This window comes from Saccostrea cucullata, unplaced genomic scaffold, assembly GCF_032062105.1.
Source record: "Saccostrea cucullata isolate Sc308-1 unplaced genomic scaffold, CSIRO_AGI_Scuc_v1 ctg297, whole genome shotgun sequence".
NCBI classification, from domain to species: Eukaryota; Metazoa; Mollusca; class Bivalvia; order Ostreida; family Ostreidae; genus Saccostrea; species Saccostrea cuccullata.
The window spans coordinates 192,061-212,226 of NW_026929962.1; the positions used below are offsets into that span (position 1 = coordinate 192,061).

Here is a 20,166-nt window from a genome sequence, read left to right on the forward strand (position 1 = left end):
GTTGTATCTATTTGAATTTACAGCATAGATATAAATAAGTGTTGAAGAGGTATTGACAAAATATACATATGTAGTAAATAAATAATACAATATCGAGTTCCTCCTTCCTCAAACTTACCGAACGTCACAGTCCTGTCACATGATCAAGGCTCCCGAGCCCGAATATAATTCAAGGTTCCACTCTTTCAGACGCTTGGGGTTCTCAAAGCACTTGAATGACGGAGACTACAAGTTACCATAGATACTTCCTCTGAGTATCTTGACCCGCCATAAATTCGAAGCTGATCGAAAGATTAGCTTATAATCAAATTTTCAAAAGTATTTTTGAGACTAGCAGAAACAAGAAACATTTAATTCCAGTTTCTACACCCGCATATTGAAAAGGATAAGATTGAAATGCCAGGAATTGAGAAAAAACCAATTGTAATGATTGCTGCCAGAGAAAGAGGTTTGTGATAAATGTCCACTCCATTGTTTAAGTTTTATTCATAACAATGCCATTATCAAATAGGCACATATTTGTTTTGCAATTAAATCTTAACTTATTTGGGAATGCCGCTCTTTGACGAATGTATTACACTGTCTTTTATTCGTAAAGTTGATTTAATGAAGAAATCAAACACTTCATTCAATCATTGTCTGACATTGATACAGCCACGTGCCAAATTGAAAAGGTCAAAAAGTGGCCGAAGTGATATATGCCATTATCTTGGAGAGCTTTAATAATCATCCTCGCAAGCCAGGGTCCTGAGTCCCTGACTTGCGAGGATGTTTAATAATGGATACAGCCATATTATCTGCTCTATACATATAAGTTTAAGTGTCCATGTATGGGGATGTGCAGAATTAAAGGTTTTATAAACCTTGAAAAGATTGGTAATCAGAATGTTCTTTCCCTTTATAAATTAAGAGATACATAATATATTTCCATAAAGTGAATCTTTAAAAATATATATTTCATATTTAATATACAAATGTTATCATTTATTGAAAAAACTGTTGCTTCAACATCGAATTTTACATCTCGCATAAAAACTTCTGCACAGTTCGTGTTTTATATTTAAAATTGAAAATTAAATACATTTTTGAATATAGGTGATGCATGTGTCTAACTTCAATTTATATTTTATGCATCCAAAATTTAGTGTAGGTGATTTCAAAATGGTAACTTTTTTGTTTGATATTTATCCGACTATAAGATTTTTCAATGATAATTATAAATTCTATGACATGAATGAAATTGTCAATGCATTGACACGTTGACGTTGACCATCAATTGACAGACAGAATGGAATTGTCAATGCATGCCTTTTGACACACATAACGGAAGCGGTTTGATGATCAAGACACGTTGACATCGACAAAATGCAATTTTCATTGTTTACTTTTAGCCGCGGAATATATTTCAATTCCGGACGAATTCACATATTTAAAACAATGCACCAAACAGAATTGATGGTTCACACACTGGACAAACAATAATGTTTTCTGGTGGTCTGTAATAGTAATCATTTACATGGATGTTAGATAAATGTGCATGACAGTTTTTTATTATGTCAATACTCAACGTGTCGATGCATTGACAATTATTAAATATGTACTTATGAAAACAAGGTAAAATTTCAATATCTAAGAAATGAAATTTAAAGTATATGTTACTGTATTGTAACTGTTGCTTCAAGATCAGCTTACTTGACTTCTGAGTCAGTCTGGCATATTATAATTGTAACTTTTCATTTGACACTTTTTTCAATCTGACAATGCACCTAAGACACTTTTTATTCTATTGGACAATGTCAAAGTGTCAATGTCGACGCGTCGATGCATTGACACCTTTTCAATTGGACAAAGCTGGTCAATGTCAACGTGTCAATGCAATGTCAGTTCTTTAGGTCTTTTTTCATAAATTTGTCAATGTCAACGTGTCTATGCAGACATGTGTGCTACTTATAACATTTATAATGGTGATTTCAACAGGGAACAAGTTACTATAGTATTGTGATCGAAAGTAATACCCCGGTATAATTCTACATAAATTGGGCGCAATTTGTTTGCAGATAGGCACCGGAGCATCAAGTAATCTTACCTAACATTTCCTTTGACACCCCCCCCCCCCTTTCTAGCCCCACGTTTCGGTCGTTTGAATAGTCTCATATATGGAATCTTCAGTGGTTTGCTAATTTAGAATAACGAAGTAATAACTGGCTGAACATCTTGAACTCAGAGACAGGGCTCGCTGACAAAAGATAAGACCCAGCCTTTGTGAAAACTTGTACAATTACCTCCCTGAAAAAGATCAAGATATTGAAGGAAAAATTTATTTTGAGAAAAACATTTATTTTCAATTTCAATGAACAGTATGTTAACAGTTTACAAAGGAAGTTTGTTAATAAAGATTTACAAAGTAAAGGTATCCTGTACACTTGTGATGTATTAATTTTGTAAATATTGTTGGTCGACTTTAGTATTTTAGGAAAATAGCCCCCAAAAAATGAAAATGTAAAATAAACTTTTAGGGTCAGAGGGTAAAATGTGGGGTAGGTCGGGACAGGAAACAAGATTATATTTTATTTTGGCCTTACTAACTGGACATCTTTAGGAAAACTGTTTAAATGATCAGAACCCAAGGTGAAGCTAAATTCAAATTTCAATTGTCTTAGAATGTGCATGGAGGTAAAAAAAAACCCACTATATGTATGCAGGTCCAAATAACAATTTGATACAAATGGAGGAGGGCAAAAACGGACCTCTGATAGTATCAGTAGAGGTGACTGGGAATAGTATACATCCCCTATGGACGGACATGCAATGTAATATACGCGGGTTGTCCCGTAAAATCGTGGACAAGTTGTCTAGTGTGAAAAATAAACATCACTGCGTTCTGAAATTTTATTTAGTACATATTTTAGTAATATGCACAGCAAATTTCAGATAAATATATGCATAAATAAACAAATTATGAGATTTTATGCCATGTATAGTATCACCTTACGGCGCATGGATTATAACGTCAAAATGTCTAAAACAGCGTCACGTTTTATCTTTGCTGAAATGGAAGTTGGATGAGTCCGACTATCGGACTTTAATTTAGGAATTTCATTGATGCACATTCTTTAGTCTCCATAAACAGCCGAAGAACCAATTGGCACCCTCATGCGATCTTCTGAAGATTTATTTGTAAGTTACGGACAATATTCTCACCATCATTCAACTAATAGAAAATATCATATCGGCGGTCTACTGTGACAGCGTCTTTTGCTATTACATTAGGAGTTTGTCCGTAAGTTTTGTACTCCCCAGGGACTCGATAAAAAAAAACTTCGCTAAGAAAACTCCTATTTCATTTGTATACTTAAGGTATGGCGATATTTTTATAATCTTTTTTCTTCTATGGTCATTTCAAGTCTCTAAAGGTGTCATTTCAATATCGAAATAAAACTGAACTGTTCTCCGGTGCGCCGTAACGTCATAAAACGTTGTCATTTTTGTGTGTTGTGTTCACCACTTTCCTATTTCAAATACTCGAGAAACTGCCAAAAATTAAGCAAATGCCATAAAATTTTTACAAAGACTACAAAATTGATTGTGGAATTGAATTTAGTATAATTTTAATCCAAATCTTATGCATTTAAAACTTTTATTTTGAATTCAACTTGTGTATTCTTTAATAAAACCTTGGTTTTTTGACCGTGCGCCGTAGGACAATACCTCGTGCACATTCAGGCATAATAAAATCTTTATTTTTGCCTATATTTTATCAAAAAAATTATCATGCACTTAAATATGATAAATAAAACTTTACTGAAATTTTCAGCTTAGTGCGCCCATTACTTTTCGAGAAAAACGCTTTGTCCACGATTTTACGGGACAACCCTCGTAGTTCACTAGTTGTAAATTTTGTATTTACTGCCACTTGGTAAATTCAGAATCTACAACATGACAGAAAGTTCCGTACTTGACAGTGGCCTACATGTAGCATGGCTAACAATTTGTATGAAAAATGTCAGTCAACATTTGACATACATTGTAACAACAGATTGTATTTGTAAATAAAGATATTTAATGACTGAAGAATTAAAAAAATGTTGATTTTACAGGAGGTTATTGAAACTTATGTATCATCAACTTATCATCAACCTATTTTTCATCATTTTGATCATGTTGATACTTAATACACAACTGGGAAACATAAACACCACATGCAGGTGATAATAGTGTTTTGATACTTGAATAAGGAAAGATGGAGATAGAAAAATTGAAGTCTAGATATTAATTTAAAAGTTGTAAGTTGGCCATCACTGTCTTTCTAAAACAAATTATAAACATCCTAATAGTAAACAGATTCACTGTGTAATGATATTTAGAATTGATTACTTATTCTTTCAAATGTGTACAGAAGATTCTTTTTACATATCACACTCTATTAAATAATGATTTTATGAGAAGGGTTGGACCGGAACAAACGTCAGACGTCATAACTACTAGATGAATGAAATCGGGCACGGATCCAAATAATTTTTGCTTATTGATGCCACAGGCACCTGACGTTACTTATTTTTCTTTCAATAAAAAATATACACCTACTAATAATGTTTATTATTAGGTATGTGTATATTTTTTTATAAAAGAAAAATAAGTAACGTCAGGTGTCTGTGATTGATGCTTACATGCGTCAAATCTATATATTCATAGATGAAGAAGAAAATATATTGACTTTTCAGCTTTTGGCATCAAGGTCATTTTAAGTTTGAGTTTCGTCCTAATATGCTTAAAATTTGGGCGCTTCGGCTTTTGGGATATCTTCTTCTATTGTAAACACCTATATAATGGTCTTCTTCTACTAAATTTTCATACTGTAAATGCTAAATAAATGCGAAAAATTCCCATTTCATACAACCTTCTCCAGGCATAGATCAAGGATTATTTACATCACATGATGGGTTCCGCCTCCGTCAAAATATTTCCAGCCCAGAAATTTCTAGACTAGGAGTAGCCAAAAATAAAAGAACAAAACAAAAAAAAGAAAAAAAAACAAAACACGCCTTAATTAATTTTTCCCAATTGTGAAAAATCTTTTTAAAAGAATTTTTTTTGGGGGTGGGGGTGGGGACCCCCCCCTCCCCAGGTGAAACAAATATTCCTTTGCAAAGGTATCAAGAGTGGTTATTTTCAAATTCCCTCCCAGACAAAAAAAAGGTAAACAATATAAAGAGAAACACACAGGCACCTGGGGTAAACTTATTTTTCTTATATAAAAAAAATAACCTTACCTAATAAATATATATATACATTGTATTAGGTATGGGGTTATTTTATAAAACAAGTAATGTCAGGTGCCTATGCATTCACATATAAAAAACTTGACCAAAGTTATTTTCAATCATGGTAATAATCCTGCTGGTAACAAAGAAATTCTAATAGAAGATTCTAAGTATTTCTAGTCTCTGAACAGATCACATTTAATCCTTGGTAAGGCAAGTATCGGTATAAATACAAAACACACAGAAGACAAGAAATCGTGTTTAATCATGTTTTTATTTTCAAGCAACCATACAGCTACAGGCAAAACAAAGACAGGAGATCAAATCAATATTGAAATGTTTGAAGTCAAACACACTATTATGTCCTTGACAACGAAGTTTCAATACTAATTTGACACCCCCGTTATGTGTTGTATATCGCACAAAAATAAAGTTCAATCCACAGCCAAGGCTTTCCTTCGTAACCTCCGGAGTATTTATACTTACTGTTCCTATATAATTATTTTACAGAATCCAGAATTTCGTCATTCAGATTGTACTTACTACTTACCTCACCCAAGTCGCCTTGATCATAGCGTAACACTTTAATCACTTTATTACAAAAATCTTCTCTAAAGAAAGCGTCATTACATACATTAATCTAAAAAAAATTCTTTAGTGACCTACCTTGTAAGTATGAGTGGTGAAATTACCCAGAACCACAGACACAACACAAATTACGGCGTACATATGTTACAAGCAATACGTCCGTGAATGAGGTCGCACTGTGGTCCCTGGGTGATCCTCGCCTACCCCAAGCACTAGAAAGCGACAGCGGGGTCGCTGTGGCGAGGGCCCAAGAACCGGGAACAGACCCTAGATGCGAAAATCCAGGGAGGTTACGAAGTAAGCGATTGACTCAGTGTGTTAAACTTTCTTCCTGCGCGAAAGAACCCACTTCCAATCCACCCCCATTTTGACGGTGGACGGAAGCGGGCAGCAGGTGGTTCCGCTGGATACCAGGCAGCTCGGTGTTTATATACCCTACAGGACGAGTCACGTCATAAGTCCAAAAATAAAACAGCTGACGGTCGCATTTACTTCGGATATCCTCTGAATTGTTCTTATTATTTAAACGTAAAAGTAAGTTACATGTCATGTCCTGTCTCGACGGATTCGATTGCGATTGATTGTGCAATTCGTTCATGAAAGGCGGATCTAATCTGTTTTCATGAATGTACACGTCTTTTTAAAAGTCAGCACATTGTACTTCGATTGCACATCTTTATAAGACACATGTATAATGTACATGTTATACTATATTCATTTCATTACATAACTGTAATTAACTCTATCCCGTGCTAGTGCAATATGTGAGAATTTTAAGTCAATTGCTCAATCGATAATAAAACTAACCTTATATGACTTGCTCCATTGACGTGAAAGATTAGACAGGTAAATTAAAGAGCATCTATGGTTTGATTTCTCTCCTCAGGGTATAAAAAGGAGGGTCAGCTATATGATGACCCCCCTCTCTGGGTTTGGCACGTAATTTTGTATTTCATGAATATCTTTTAACATCTTCTATACGGTTGCGATAAACATCTTGTTCACAATTATTTATAACAAAGTACTCATTTAAAACAAGATATATATGTTTGTGAAACACTGAAGCCCCACGAGAATTGAAGTTTCTTAGATGCAAATCAAAAGCCAAAGTCAAAAATATTTATACCCATTGAAAGTCTTGTCACAAGGAATATACTAGTACCTTTGAAATATAAATGCCATAGCCACATCCGCTCGAAAGCAAGGTAAAGTTATGCGGACAAACAAATAAACAGACAGACAGATAGATAGAGCAAAAACTATAAATCCAAGTCGAAGATTCGGGGGTGTAAAATGAAATAGAAAATTACCGTGAGCAAAATTGTAAATGCCGATTATTTTAAATATTTAATATGAAGCTAACATATATATTTTATAATTCAAATCGTGGGACATCGTCGGAAACCCACGGCTGATTACACTTCGTTCCTCTCTCCATCACAGAGAGGAACGAAGCGTAATCAGCCGTGGGTTTCCGACGATGATCGTGGGATAGAAATCATCCAAATTCATTTATTCAATTATACAAATTCAAAGTTAAAGTTATTAGCCTTTGAAAATTAAAAAAAAAAAGATTTTAAAGAATCTATGACATCTTAAATTGTGTTTAGACAATGAATTTTAATGAAATATATGATTACACTTGTTACACTATTATTATGCAAATAATCACATTAGATTGATTAAAACTCCACGTATTTCTTCATTATACAGGACCAGGGCCAGGGCGTTATAGATTGCCCTCCACTGTGGGATGTGAGGCCCATGACTGCACTAGACAGATGCAGCCTGCTTATTCCTTTGGGAGATTGGAAGGACGAGGTACAATGCGTATAACAGTTAACATATACAGCAATTACATATAGTAGACTTTTGTGTATTTTATCCAGATAAACCAATTGTATTAATGTAAGCGTTATCAATGTCATCTCAGTTCAGTACGAAAAACAAACAACCATGATATCTCATATTGTTTGCAGTCCACTTCAAGGACTGGAGTCCCGGCCCGGCCTACTACATCGACCCTAGGATTACCCGTACTGGGATAGACGGCACCCCCGTGTACTCTTTGCTGGCCAGACAGAGGGACCCAAGTAAGATCAGGGAATAATCTTGAGGAAAGATTTACACTCGTAATAAATATATACAGAATTTTAAAATTAAACCAATGTACGCATTATTCCTGATTCCAGATACCTTCAAAACCCCTTCTCCTGGTCTTTACTCTCCGGAGAAGGTTCATCCTCAGGGGGAGAGACACGCCCCCCAGTACTCCATCAGCGCCCGCACTAGACTGAGGCGCATCGACCAGAACCCGGCCCCTAATAAGTACACCCTGCCGCCCATAATCGGCAACAAGCAGCCCAACAAAGCCGCGGCTCCAGCCTACGACATCACCAGCCGCAGAGAGGTAGGCTTTTTATGCTCCAAAATTAAAACTTTGCTAATATGAATGAATTATTATACCATTAATTAAACAAAAAGGGATTATAAGTATTGACTACTATAATACATATTTACAAATAATTAAAAATGGATTTACGGTAAACTGAAACGCACACCAATTGAATACCAAATTTGGAGGGCATATCAATAGAGTTGAATTTTTAACAACAAAAAATTGTCGGTAAAATTTGATTACATGTATGATATAAATTATTAAAAAGACGTAAAACTAATGTGAGCTATACCAAAAATAAAATACAGAGGTTTTTTTTAATTACGAACAGATAATCATACATGTTTATATTCAAAATCCGATGGAGATTTTTAAAACAAGTAAATACATGTACACGTATCTGTATATATATGATTGCACTATATACTCTGGTTTAACTTTTATCGATCAAAATGTACACATTTTTGGTCCCTCTACTCCCTATTGTCTATTTGTATTTTGATTCTGTATAGTTATATAGTCTTCTTAGGAATATAAGAAATGTTTAATTCCAGTTCGTAAGTTTTCAGAGAAAGAAATTCTCCATTAAAAATATTTCAATTCTTTTGAAGAAACGTGGTATTAATTGACTGCAGTAGCTTTTATTTTAAGAAAAAAGTTGTAATGAGAAACCCAAAATTTAGTCCCCGCTAGATTTCAAGTCCCAGTATACTATTTTTCTATTCTTAAAATCTCTTGCATCTGAATATAAAGTCGTGTAAGGTCCTAGGAAAAATGCTTTGAATATAACATTTAGTCATAAACGAAACGAGAATAAGGCCTAAATAAATATATATAATCCAGTTTTTCTACAAATAAAGTTAATCGCGTTTTGAAAGTTTTAATACTTATCTTAGCCAGTCGTCCAATCACCTGGACTATCAAACACGCTATCCTTTTTATTTGTTTTTGTTTTCAAGTACATTAATTTACATTTAATTTGATTGTGAAAATGGATAATTCTTAGCTTGATTTCAGTTAAAACTGGTAGCAGGAATTGATGTTACTATAAGTTTTTAAATCTGATAGTTTTGCATAAAATATTTCACAACCAAGTGAGTAACAAAGATACAAGGTAAGATCACAAATTTATTGACTGTTTTACTCTTTTTAAATTAATTTTTGTCTTCTGTGCATGACATTTATTAATCTTGCTTTGATACTCATTGTCGTTATTCATCCAAATGCATGCATCGTCTTAAATTTCATTTGTTCCATGGTGGGTTTTTATGTTTGTTTATGGTTATGATTTTTTTTTGGGGTGGGGGGGCATAACATTGTATTCCAAAGAACATTTCAGTCTAGTAAGATAGTAATTTGTGACTAGCTTGAAGTTAGGACAAAGCAAAGGAAAGAAAACTAAAATATCTGTTATTTTGATGTCCTATCATAAAGCGGGGGGGGGGGGGGGTTAATACGTATAATTCGAAATCCTAGTGATGTAAATGAATTGGCAACGAAGTAAAATTAATAAGAGGCTAGTGTCACATCTTTAAAAAAAAAGTATGTTTCGTTTTTTAATTCATTATTTTAAGATATTATAATTTATGGTTATTGTAATATGTTTTCCCGCCATTTTAGATCGGCAGTTACCTGGAGGACCTGTGTAAGACCCCAGGCCCGGGGAAGCACAACGCTACTCACCCCAACGTCAACAAAACCATGGCCCCCCTGTATTCCATCAGAAGCAGGAGCTATGCCCCCGGGGACAACACCCAAAAGCCCGGACCTGGAGCACACAGTCCAGAGAAAGTCGTCATTGCCCGCCCTCAGGCTCCCAAACATTCACTGGGGATTCGCCATTCCGAGTTTATCTGCCCACTCATTGCTGAAGGCTAGCTTTTCCCTTACCACTGCAACGGGAATTATGGACTAATGAGAACTTTTTTTTTCAAAAAATTATGTTGAAATTTTTTTAATTGGGATTTTAATGTAATGACAGTGAAAGTGTCAATTCTAAATTTTAGTAATATTTTTTGTGTAAAGAATTTCTGCGTTCTGTAGAACGGAATAAATTGCGTAAAATGACGATATATAGTGCAGTTGTCTTTACCATAAAAAATGACGATACGAGGTACATATATCGTGTAGCTGTATTTACCATACAAAATGACGATATATATAGCATTAGTCTTTCCCATACTAAATTACGTTATGAAGTGCAGTTGTCTTTACTATACAAACCATGAGGATATTATGAGTATTGTCCTTACCATACAAAATGACGATATATCGTATAGTTGCCATTACCATACAAAATGACAACATATCATGTAGTTGTCTTTAGCTTTTAAAATGACGATATACAGAGCAGTTGTTTTTACCATTCAAAATGATGATTAACAGTTGTTTTCCCATGCAAAATGACTATATGTCATGTAGTTGTCTTTACCATAAAAATGATATGTCATGTAGTTGTCTTCCCCTTAAAATGATGAAAAAGTCATCTTAACCATTTGTAGAGGTTATCATGTCGATAAACAGTGGTGGCCGGTGTTATCACCCCCCCCCCCCCCATTTAACAACATAATTTGCCCCTCTTTCTCTGACCAATAGAACTAGAAATGTAAAAACTAGAGACTTATTTTTCCATGTTTAAATATACATTTATTTTTAAATACAGAGATACAGCATGATTAAAGAAAATCAGTATATATAGTCACAATGATGTCTTATGTTTTAATAAGTAAACGCATTTCTCCTCAGTTTTGACTTTGGAGGTAATTATGTACTTTGTCCTTATATAATGGTGAAATGAAATCAAAACCCAGCAAAATACTAGCTACTACTGATTCCAAAAAAGACAAATGTTTTATATAGTACATATTTTGATGTTTATGAAGAAAGCTTTTCAGTGGAAAAGAAGATTGGGTAAGAATAGTGTATAAATATTAAATTCTGTATAAATCTAACTCTTGTTTATTTAGATACAGTACTACCCTGTGTAGTACCCGGAATATATAATTCTAGTAGATGTTCAGATTATTTTCTTCAGTGAACTATTGTAAAACTTTCTCTTTTCTTTCTGTATATAAATCAAGATTTTTCCTCATAGCAAAGTTCTCGGATCTGTATTTTCAGACAAAAAATATTGTTTAAACATGATTTAACAGTGTCTGTATATCAATACAAAATGAGAAAAGATTATCACAATTCCTCCGTGAAGCTAAATATTAAGGATGGCATCTTTGGACTGATGAATTCTCTTGCTGACCTTACTTGGAACATGGAATTTAAAAGTTTTCAAAATGATGAACGAAGGTGGCCCCTTCTCGTTTGTTGAGATTAGTACAAGCACTATCCAGATTATTGGTCATGTTTGGTGGACCACAGCTGAAAACTCCAAAATTACGGACCTGAAAGAAAACATGTGCACATAAAATATAGATCTTGTTATGGTACTTGTATAATATAATCTTCAAAGGTAAATGTGTAGAAATTTTTAGCCTACATTTGGATGTTCCATCTTCACTGATTTCAAGAAGTCCTGAAAGTCTGGTCTACCAAAGTGAGTAACAGCACTAAGACCTGTAAACAAACTCTTTCCTGCCACCTTCTGGAAATGACGTTCGCAGATGTACTGAAAAAAAATTACCTCCGGTTAACACATTTTATTACAGTGACAAGTTTCTCTATTTATTTATATGACTTACAAGTGGGGTTATCCAAAAATTTTGGACTGATAGGATAAACAATAATAACACCTCAGGTTGTACTTTAAAATACTTACTACATAAAAAGACAAAACAAGAAATGTTAAAAAAGTCTTTAAATCTTTTTGCTTGATATGTTAGTTTTTTTAAGGACATTTTGTTGTCTTTGCATGAGTTTAATGACATTCTCAATGTCAATTCCCTCTGACTTTTTTCTAGATGATATTCCCTTTAGTAATATGACTTATTTCATGAACAATTGATTTTGGAACATAATACTCACTTAACAAAACAAAAAGGATCTTCACTTAATATGTTTATAAAGATTCAACTTTTATTGTACATAAGATACATTTATTTTTTTAATGCAACATTGAATCATTTGTGCAAGTTAAAAACACTTCATCATGTATTGTAGATCACTATATTTTTGTGACACCTATTTTCATGTGACACCTAATATTGGGTATTTTTGAGAGATATGGTATTTGTTGTATATGATCCTTTCTAAAACAAACATATGTGAGAATGTAATTTCAAAAGCAGACAGACTCACATAATTACACAAATATAAAGTTTTGATGAATAAAAAGTGATTTACAGTTATTGAGACATATTTTGTTTATCTCCAGACTGTTCAAAGTATTTGAGTATTTAAAGTGTTCTTTGAAAAAGACATCACCTTCCCCTACCTATTGGGTCACATCCCTACTACTGAATCAAAGTGAAAAATTGATGAAAAATGCTTGTGTCAATTTATATTTGTTTCTCTCTAGAAAATCACAAATGTACATTCTTTGAAATTATTCTTTCTTTTGTATGCAGAAAAAATGTCAAATTGGGAAAACAATATTTGATGTACTCTTTATGGCACTAGCCACAAGTCCCTGAACTTTTTGATAACATTTACCTCTTAATTTACCTGTAAAATCAGATCTTTATATATTATAGCTAATAGTCCTTACCAACATAGTGGTTCTCAGGTCAAACTTCTCCTTGAACTGTGTGACAAATATATGAGTATCCATAAATTGTTTGCTATCCACATTCTCCACTTCCCGGATAATATCCGTCATCCACTCAAACTGCTTCTGTGTACGGGTCACCCACAAAAAGTACACCTGGAGAAAAGTTAAATAAAATATCAGTAAATCATACTCTACAAAATAATCCATTACACAAGAGCATGGTGAAAAAATTACGGTACTGTGCATTGTTAAGAATGCACGTATATATGCTTAAGGGGAGATAATTTCTTTAGGATTACGGATATTAAGTTCCTTTTCCTGACTAATCTACACACTTTTTTGCATGGAAATCTCAGATCAGCAATCTTGGATTTGTGAACAATGTCTTTCAGGATGGAAGCAAATGGTGTGACTCCGATTCCCCCTCCTACTAACACAGCTACCTCGTATCTGTACCAGTCCTGGTGACCCTCTCCGTACGGGCCGTCAACGTACACCTGCAAATAAACAACCTTTGTTATCTTTGCTCTCATCATAATTAATAAACAGTATCAAAATGGCACTGTTAAAATCACAAAACACATAATATGTAATACAGTAGCACCTAATATATGAGAAAATTTCATATTTTCAAGTTTGAAAAGAACAGAGAAGATTCCTAATCCTAATTTATATCAATAGTTAACTGATAATTTCTCTTGTTGGCAATTTGATGGCCATGAATCATTTCGCAATATTAAGTCCTTATGTTAAGTAAGAAATCTACAGTACTGTAACTCTCAATATACATAATTCAGAAGAATTTTTTGTAAAAGATTTTTTTATCACTTATACCTGGGATTTATAGAGTTAATGCAAATTTTATAACTGATAAGACACTTACGCTGGGGTAGGAGGACCTTCCCTCCAGATTGTCAGGGTCGTACAGATTCCTGAGGTTATAAGTCCAGGGCCCCACCGCTCGGATGTGGAGGCTGAGATATTCCTCATGAGGAGCAGAGCTGATGGTGAAGGGGTGGTACTCGTTCTCTCCCAGCTCCAGGCAAGCAATTCTGACCCACTGACCAGACTTATAGTCAAATGTGGTGGGTCGCTGGAAAACTAGTGCTGTCACATCTTTTTTGGGAGAAAAAATTCATGAATTCCTTATATAACTCCATATATAAAATTACTATATTGTTTAACACACAAACCCAACAGCTCAACTAGATTAATTACAGCTTTATTTGTCTTAAATGTTCAAAATCTATATTTGCAAAACTTTTTTTCATCTCAAATTCAACAGAAAATCATTACCTCTTAAATGTAACAGTAATTGTGCACATGTACATGCGACTTACCAGAAGGCAGTAACTCTGCTTTGACCACTCGACATTCAATCTTCTTACGACTGATACTGATGAGCTTGTCAATGATGAATATAAAGAGTGGTCCAATGAGATAGGTGTGTGTGATAGGAGCCTGTACAAGTCGTCCCAGTCCATGCATTATCATGAAGATGTACAAAAAGATGTACAGGCTATGAGTGCCCCAGAAGGCATTAAAGGCATTGCGACGAGCATAAGGTGTGGCAAACACATACATAACAATGACGATCAGGGTAAGTATTATTCCAGTAAGACCTGAAACAGACATAAAATTGAAAATGAAGTACCTGCTGAAAACAAAATTTAAATTATGACAGCTAAGCACACATTCAGGTGGGATGCTCCTGGTGAACATTTCTTTAACACAAAAAGAATTCAGATATCATTTTCACTGTAAAATTGCAGTCATTGAGTGTTACAAAAAAGTTCATTTATTGCAATTTTTCATGAGCTTACAAGGGTCTCTGCCCCCCCCCCCCCCCCCCCCCCCATCCCACTCTGAACTCTGTCCTTTACACCTGGAAATCTTGCTATCTAACAGGGACACCCCTAAACCAAAATCTTGGATCTGCACCTAATAAGATGGTTTCATTTATATGTTTTACAGAAAAAATGAACTCACCTGTTATTGTTGTATAAGCCCAGTAGTGGAATGAGGCTAGGACATCTTGTCTGGAAAAGATAATTTTATTTTTGAAAAAATATGTATAAATACATTATTTTACAGTGAACTTCAAGTCTGACAGTTTGAAAAGATTTGAAAAGATTGCTTACAAATACAGGTAGGTTTCATTATGCTAACAACACAGTCAGGTATACATACGCTCTGAAGTACTCCATGAAGTAGCAGTTACCATCTCCCGATGTCTGAGTGGAAATGTGATACAAATTTATTCCATGACCAATCACATGTACAACTACAGAAAGAAAGAAATCAAACAAAATAAGAATTTAATTTCTAAATTCAAATACTGTAAGTCATTTTAATTCCATGGTGTTAAAATTTCACGATATCTCAAAAAGTATCAATTGCGATGGTTTTAATTTCACGCTGCAAGAAATTGATTCAAAATTTCGTATAAGCTTTTAAACGCTTTAAAAACAAATAATAACATTTATGATGGATTTAATTTCGCGGAAAATTAATAAATCATGAACATAGTGCAATTAAAACCATCGTGAATATTTGCCAATCTACAGTACATGTATTAAAAACATGCCTCAGAAATGTTTTATCTAAAGCAATATTATTAGAGAGACTTACATGTAAAAAGTAAGGCCTGGTATGCTATGTACTTGTGTAAAGCATGCATGGAATCCCAGGGGAAAAATCGGTGGAGGAAAGTCTCTCGGAAGAACGTAATCATGTTTCGGCTCATGGTAATCAACAGAGAACAATAAGTAAACATCATAGCACTGGCAGCACCGCGAGTCACAGTCACACCATAACCAGCGATACGACGCAGTCCTCCAGTCTCACGTTCAAAAGAGTAATCTAACAAAAAAAGACATAAATGCTAAAACTGATAATTTTCATAGAATAGGAATATACCTTACAGAGTGTTCTCAAAATGAAAAAAAAAAGCGTAATATTTTAGACTAGTGCTAATAAAAGTAAATTGTAATTGCCCATAATTATCATGTAAATTAATTTTCAATAACTAAACTTAAATCAGCAACTGGAAGAACCACTGAATACAATGAATTATTCTGCTCTATAAATGACAATATTTTATAAAATGTTCATACAGAAAGCTCTTTCCAGGAAGATCCCGATGAGAACGAGTGTAAAGAGAGTTCCCCAGAAGATCTCCAGTCGGTTGTAGGAGATATAACTGGTGATCTCGTACATCTTCTGCGCAAACGGTGTCTTGGGATACTCAGTCTGATGTGTCGTCACATGCACTACACTCTGTTGTCGCTTTAAGCCTTTTCCTTTTGTAGCACCTTTCCTGAAGATGTATATCAAATTTTAACAAAATGTTTTTTTTACAACTAAAGCATTAAAATCAAACCTCAGACATACATGTATAAGTATTTGTTAAGTACATGTTTGAAAAAATGTTTTGCAATGTTAATTTTGTTTTATGTTACTATGAGTGTTCAAATATCAATTTAAGGCTACTACATGGTGTACATATATTCATTGTGAAGTAAAACTTGACTGATCTAAATTTTGCATTTTATGAAAGTTTTGCCTTTCAATTAATTTAACAGCATCTCACCACATCCCCCATCTACAGTGTACGAATCTCTTTCTTTTAAGATATACTTAATTTCATCCACACTATGGGAGATGACCTAGGACTTACTGTGTGTAATTCTTTAACACTGTGGCCCTCCTTGCTCTAATTGTTGTGTTTGCAGACTGCTTGACTGGCTGCTGTCCATAATCCCCAACACCTAGTGTGTATAAAGTTGTTATCTTTAAAAATATCAACATTTAATTTCAGGTAAAAATAGAAATTTTCAAAAATCAAAAACTGTGGAATCATCTATGTTCTTGGGGTGACCAATAGTCATGGATTCTGGATCACCCTTACCCACAAATTTATATCTCCAATGATTCTCTGAATCTACTGATTTTACAAGTTGCCCAGGGAATCACCACAAACCAGTGAAATTTTGATTGCAAACACAAACATAGGACCCCCCAAATTTGAATTATGATTCAATAATATGCAGATATGAGCATAATGCTTTAAGTTATGAGCAGTAATGATTAACACATTTATGAAAAGTTTGTCTCTTATTGAATGAATTGCTTAACAGTTACAAACATTAGAGAATTTCATAAAGTTCAGTTTTTAAAATGAAGCAAAGCATATAATTATTTTCATTGCATTTTTATTGGTATCACTGTAACATTTACCATCCAAATTCAGAGTAGCCTTTTGTAATGTTCCAGCATATTCTTCAGAGGCAAAGATCCGCTTAAAGTCTTCAAAGGTAATGTCTGCTCCGTAACTGAGATTGGCTGCTTTATACATGGACTGAACTAGTTCTTCCATCTTTCTTTCATCCAATGATGAGTCAGACAAATCCAATAGTGACCTGTAGAAGGAGAAATTCAGTGGTAAAAATGAGCAATAAAGGAAATCAGTGTTTTAGAGTAAAAATGAGAAATTTGGGAACTTGGTGTTTCAGTTTAGAGTAAAATAATAAATTCAGGATTTGGTCATTACATGCAGTGACTATAAAACTAGATGTTGGTCAATTTTTTTATCAGAAACAAATTTTAAATTAAAAGTCATTATCTTGAACTTGATGGGACTGAGTAAGAGCTTGAGATATCAGGGGAATTGAGATATTGGGAGTAAAATAATTAATGAGTAAATTAAGTTTGAACATCTAAATCACTTCAATACATGTACGTGTATATTTATAGTATTCAAAATATCAGTGTTCAAGATACCAAAGGTCAACTGTATTTGTACATCCATTTAAAATGATAAAGACACAAGCACCAAAATACATGAACAAGTATTTAGTAAACACCACAATAAATTATCACCCTATAATCTTCCACACAATGTACCTGGAAGATTTGTGTGAACTCACTTGATCATGTTGGCAAAGTCTTTCTTTGATAGTTTCCCTCTCCTCTGGATGTCATACATACTGAAGATCAAATGAATCTTACTCTCTGCATCCTCTGTAAAGGAGTGTCATATAATGAAGACTGAATCTACACTACACAAACCTGATGGTAGATACATGTTTATTTAATAACTTGTATATATTCTGGATCAGTGGTTAGATGATTTTTAAATGACATCATAATAATTCTACACTTTTTTGTCACTTGCATTGTAATATTCTTAGATTAGAGAAGCTTGGGTTTCTGGTTAAGTTGAGCTTAAAATGCACTGGAACAAATGTGGACATCTAGTTGTTATAAATGAAAAGAAAAAACAAATTGTCAACAGAAAAAAATGCTCAGAATTAAAAAGACTTCCCTACATTTTTACACAAAAGCAATGGCAATTAATAATTCTAAAAATTATGTGTTTAAGAACATTATATTTCAGTACATGTTTAAAAAAAAATACTTACGGGATGATAATACGACAAAGAAGTCCAGAAATTCTCTGAAGCTGACAAATCCACTTCTGTCAGCGTCCACCAACAGGAACATGTTTCGTACGAATATGGAAGTTGGCTTCAGACCAAGAGCCTCTGCAAACTCAGTACGAGTGAGTTGTATTTCTGCAATCTTTTTCGCTGTTTCATGATCCAAGTTTTCTAGGTCTAAGTCTTTGCTGGTTTTATCTTTAAATGCCTGATAAAAAGGAATTATACTTTGAGACTATTAACCAGTCTTACAATTCAGACTAATTAAATCCGTCTAAGAATTCTCACTTCTAATTTTTAGCAATCATTTTTTTACAAAATTATGTTTTCTTGATGCATGTGTTTACCTGTAAACATATAACTCTAAAAAATTTGTCCAACAATTTCTGTCTATCTTCCTTGGTTGTTGCACTGTTAAAAATTAGCTCTGCTTTTGCGAAATTGTTAGTAGAGTAGTTGGCCCCAATGCCCTCAGCAAAGCTTTTCAGTTTAGATGAAAATTGGGTCTTCCTGTCTACGGCAGCAAACCTCAATACCTGAAGAACAAGAAGGTATCATCTTGATAAAAAGAGTACGATATGAAATTATAGCTTTCGGTTGTTTAATATCTATTGAAAATATCAACAAAGACACATTAATTTCAAAATTTATTGCTGAGGTATTTAGAGAGAATTAATTTTAACTTCTACTAAAATACTGTTCAGAGAGTTTCAGTTTTTTACTTGGGAAGGGGGGGGGGGTGTTCTGGATTTTTGTTACCATAGTACACCTACCCGGTAATTTCAGTTCTAAGATAAGTACAACATATCAACATTATCATTATTTGCTTTCCAATCCTGCAGCTGGAAAAGAGAAATGCAATATTTTTCTTTTAAAAGAGAAGTTGAATTAACGAATGACATACCAAGTCAATTTCCCCATCAGCTCGGACAGACACAACAGGTTGGTCGTCGGCATTCCAGAGGCGAATACTCTTGCCTGCGGAGCCTTGCTTTGGGCGAAGGTCGATCATACGCAGTGGTTTTCCTCGTCTGTCGTTTACATGTAATTTCTTTCTCTGACTGTCGAATTTAATGACAACATTTCTTTCTCCTTCTTTTTTTCCAACCCATTCCACAACTACATGAAAAAAATGAGGATATTGGAAATTGTTGATATTTGTCTTTTATATTTCATCTCTAAGTAAAGATGCATTTTAAAAGAAACAATGTACAGTGGACCCATATGTATCTGTCTGATGGTTCCCAGTCAATTTGTCCGGATATGTGAAGCATCTGAATATCTGGCGTCCGGATATCTGAAGGTCCACTGTACAGTACATATATTTTGTCTGATGGTTCAGATTCAAAGATATGTTATCATCATGATTGTTTTGATATATTCAAAACAAGAGGCCCATGGGCCACATCGCTCACCTGAGAAGCTTTGACAATTCTGTTCTTTACCAGATTTCCCCCTTGTTATACATAATGCATCCCCACCCTACCCCACTGATCATAATTTAGACATTTTGAAATCTACACTACCCTATGATCCTTCCATGGGCACATATGTTTAAGCTTTTTTGGCCCAGTGGTTCCTGAGAAGAAGATTTTCAAAGATTTTTCCTATATATTTCTATGTAAAACTTTGATTCCCTATAATGGCCCCACCCTTTCCTCGAGGGTCATGATTCCTACAATTTAGAATTTACACTACCCCAGACTGCTTCCACATAAGCTTCACTTTTTCTGGCCCAGTGGTTCTTGAGAAGAAGATTTTCAAAGATTTTTCCAATATATTTCTATATAAAACTTTGATTCCCCATTGTGGCCCCAC

General features: G+C 34.1%; 2 protein-coding genes across 3 annotated transcripts in view; one reads left to right on the forward strand and one right to left on the reverse strand.

Annotated features, from left to right (window-relative positions):
- Window positions 1-242: 242 nt before the first annotated feature.
- Window positions 243-10,315, forward strand: LOC134282547 (ciliary microtubule associated protein 1A-like). 2 transcript variants are annotated; one of them, XM_062764947.1, is made up of 5 exons: window positions 243-448; window positions 7,563-7,670; window positions 7,829-7,942; window positions 8,042-8,259; window positions 9,868-10,315. In XM_062764947.1, exons 1-5 carry the CDS (start codon window positions 397-399, stop codon window positions 10,123-10,125), a joined length of 750 nt encoding a protein of 249 aa, XP_062620931.1. In that variant the 5' UTR covers window positions 243-396; the 3' UTR covers window positions 10,126-10,315. The 2 variants fall into 2 exon arrangements, with proteins under 2 accessions (XP_062620931.1, XP_062620933.1); XM_062764949.1 differs by lacking the exon at window positions 243-448 and adding an exon at window positions 5,997-6,377.
- A 1,069-nt stretch (window positions 10,316-11,384) lies between these two features.
- The window catches only part of LOC134282550 (dual oxidase 2-like), a 31,560-nt gene continuing 22,778 nt past the window's right edge, over window positions 11,385-20,166 (reverse strand). The window contains exons 16-31 of the mRNA XM_062764952.1: window positions 19,253-19,467; window positions 18,696-18,884; window positions 18,331-18,556; window positions 17,836-17,929; window positions 17,147-17,328; window positions 16,587-16,677; window positions 16,024-16,226; window positions 15,539-15,769; window positions 15,098-15,191; window positions 14,897-14,946; window positions 14,248-14,529; window positions 13,791-14,023; window positions 13,243-13,404; window positions 12,905-13,060; window positions 11,738-11,866; window positions 11,385-11,642 (exon numbers count right to left, since the gene is read on the reverse strand). Coding sequence (XP_062620936.1) covers window positions 11,520-11,642; window positions 11,738-11,866; window positions 12,905-13,060; window positions 13,243-13,404; window positions 13,791-14,023; window positions 14,248-14,529; window positions 14,897-14,946; window positions 15,098-15,191; window positions 15,539-15,769; window positions 16,024-16,226; window positions 16,587-16,677; window positions 17,147-17,328; window positions 17,836-17,929; window positions 18,331-18,556; window positions 18,696-18,884; window positions 19,253-19,467 — 2,660 coding nt within the window. The 3' untranslated portion in view covers window positions 11,385-11,519. The remainder of the gene's footprint in view (window positions 11,643-11,737; window positions 11,867-12,904; window positions 13,061-13,242; window positions 13,405-13,790; window positions 14,024-14,247; window positions 14,530-14,896; window positions 14,947-15,097; window positions 15,192-15,538; window positions 15,770-16,023; window positions 16,227-16,586; window positions 16,678-17,146; window positions 17,329-17,835; window positions 17,930-18,330; window positions 18,557-18,695; window positions 18,885-19,252; window positions 19,468-20,166) is intronic.

What these genes read in the sequence shown, in the direction of transcription:
- LOC134282547 (XM_062764947.1), top strand. Translation starts at nt 397, where the DNA reads ATGCCAGGAATTGAGAAAAAACCAATTGTAATGATTGCTGCCAGAGAA. An exon ending in GATTGCTGCCAGAGAAAGAG is followed by an intron (nt 449 to 7,562) that starts GTTTGTGATAAA and finishes TTCATTATACAG; the next exon opens with GACCAGGGCCAGGGCGTTAT. An exon ending in GGCCAGACAGAGGGACCCAA is followed by an intron (nt 7,943 to 8,041) that starts GTAAGATCAGGG and finishes TCCTGATTCCAG; the next exon opens with ATACCTTCAAAACCCCTTCT.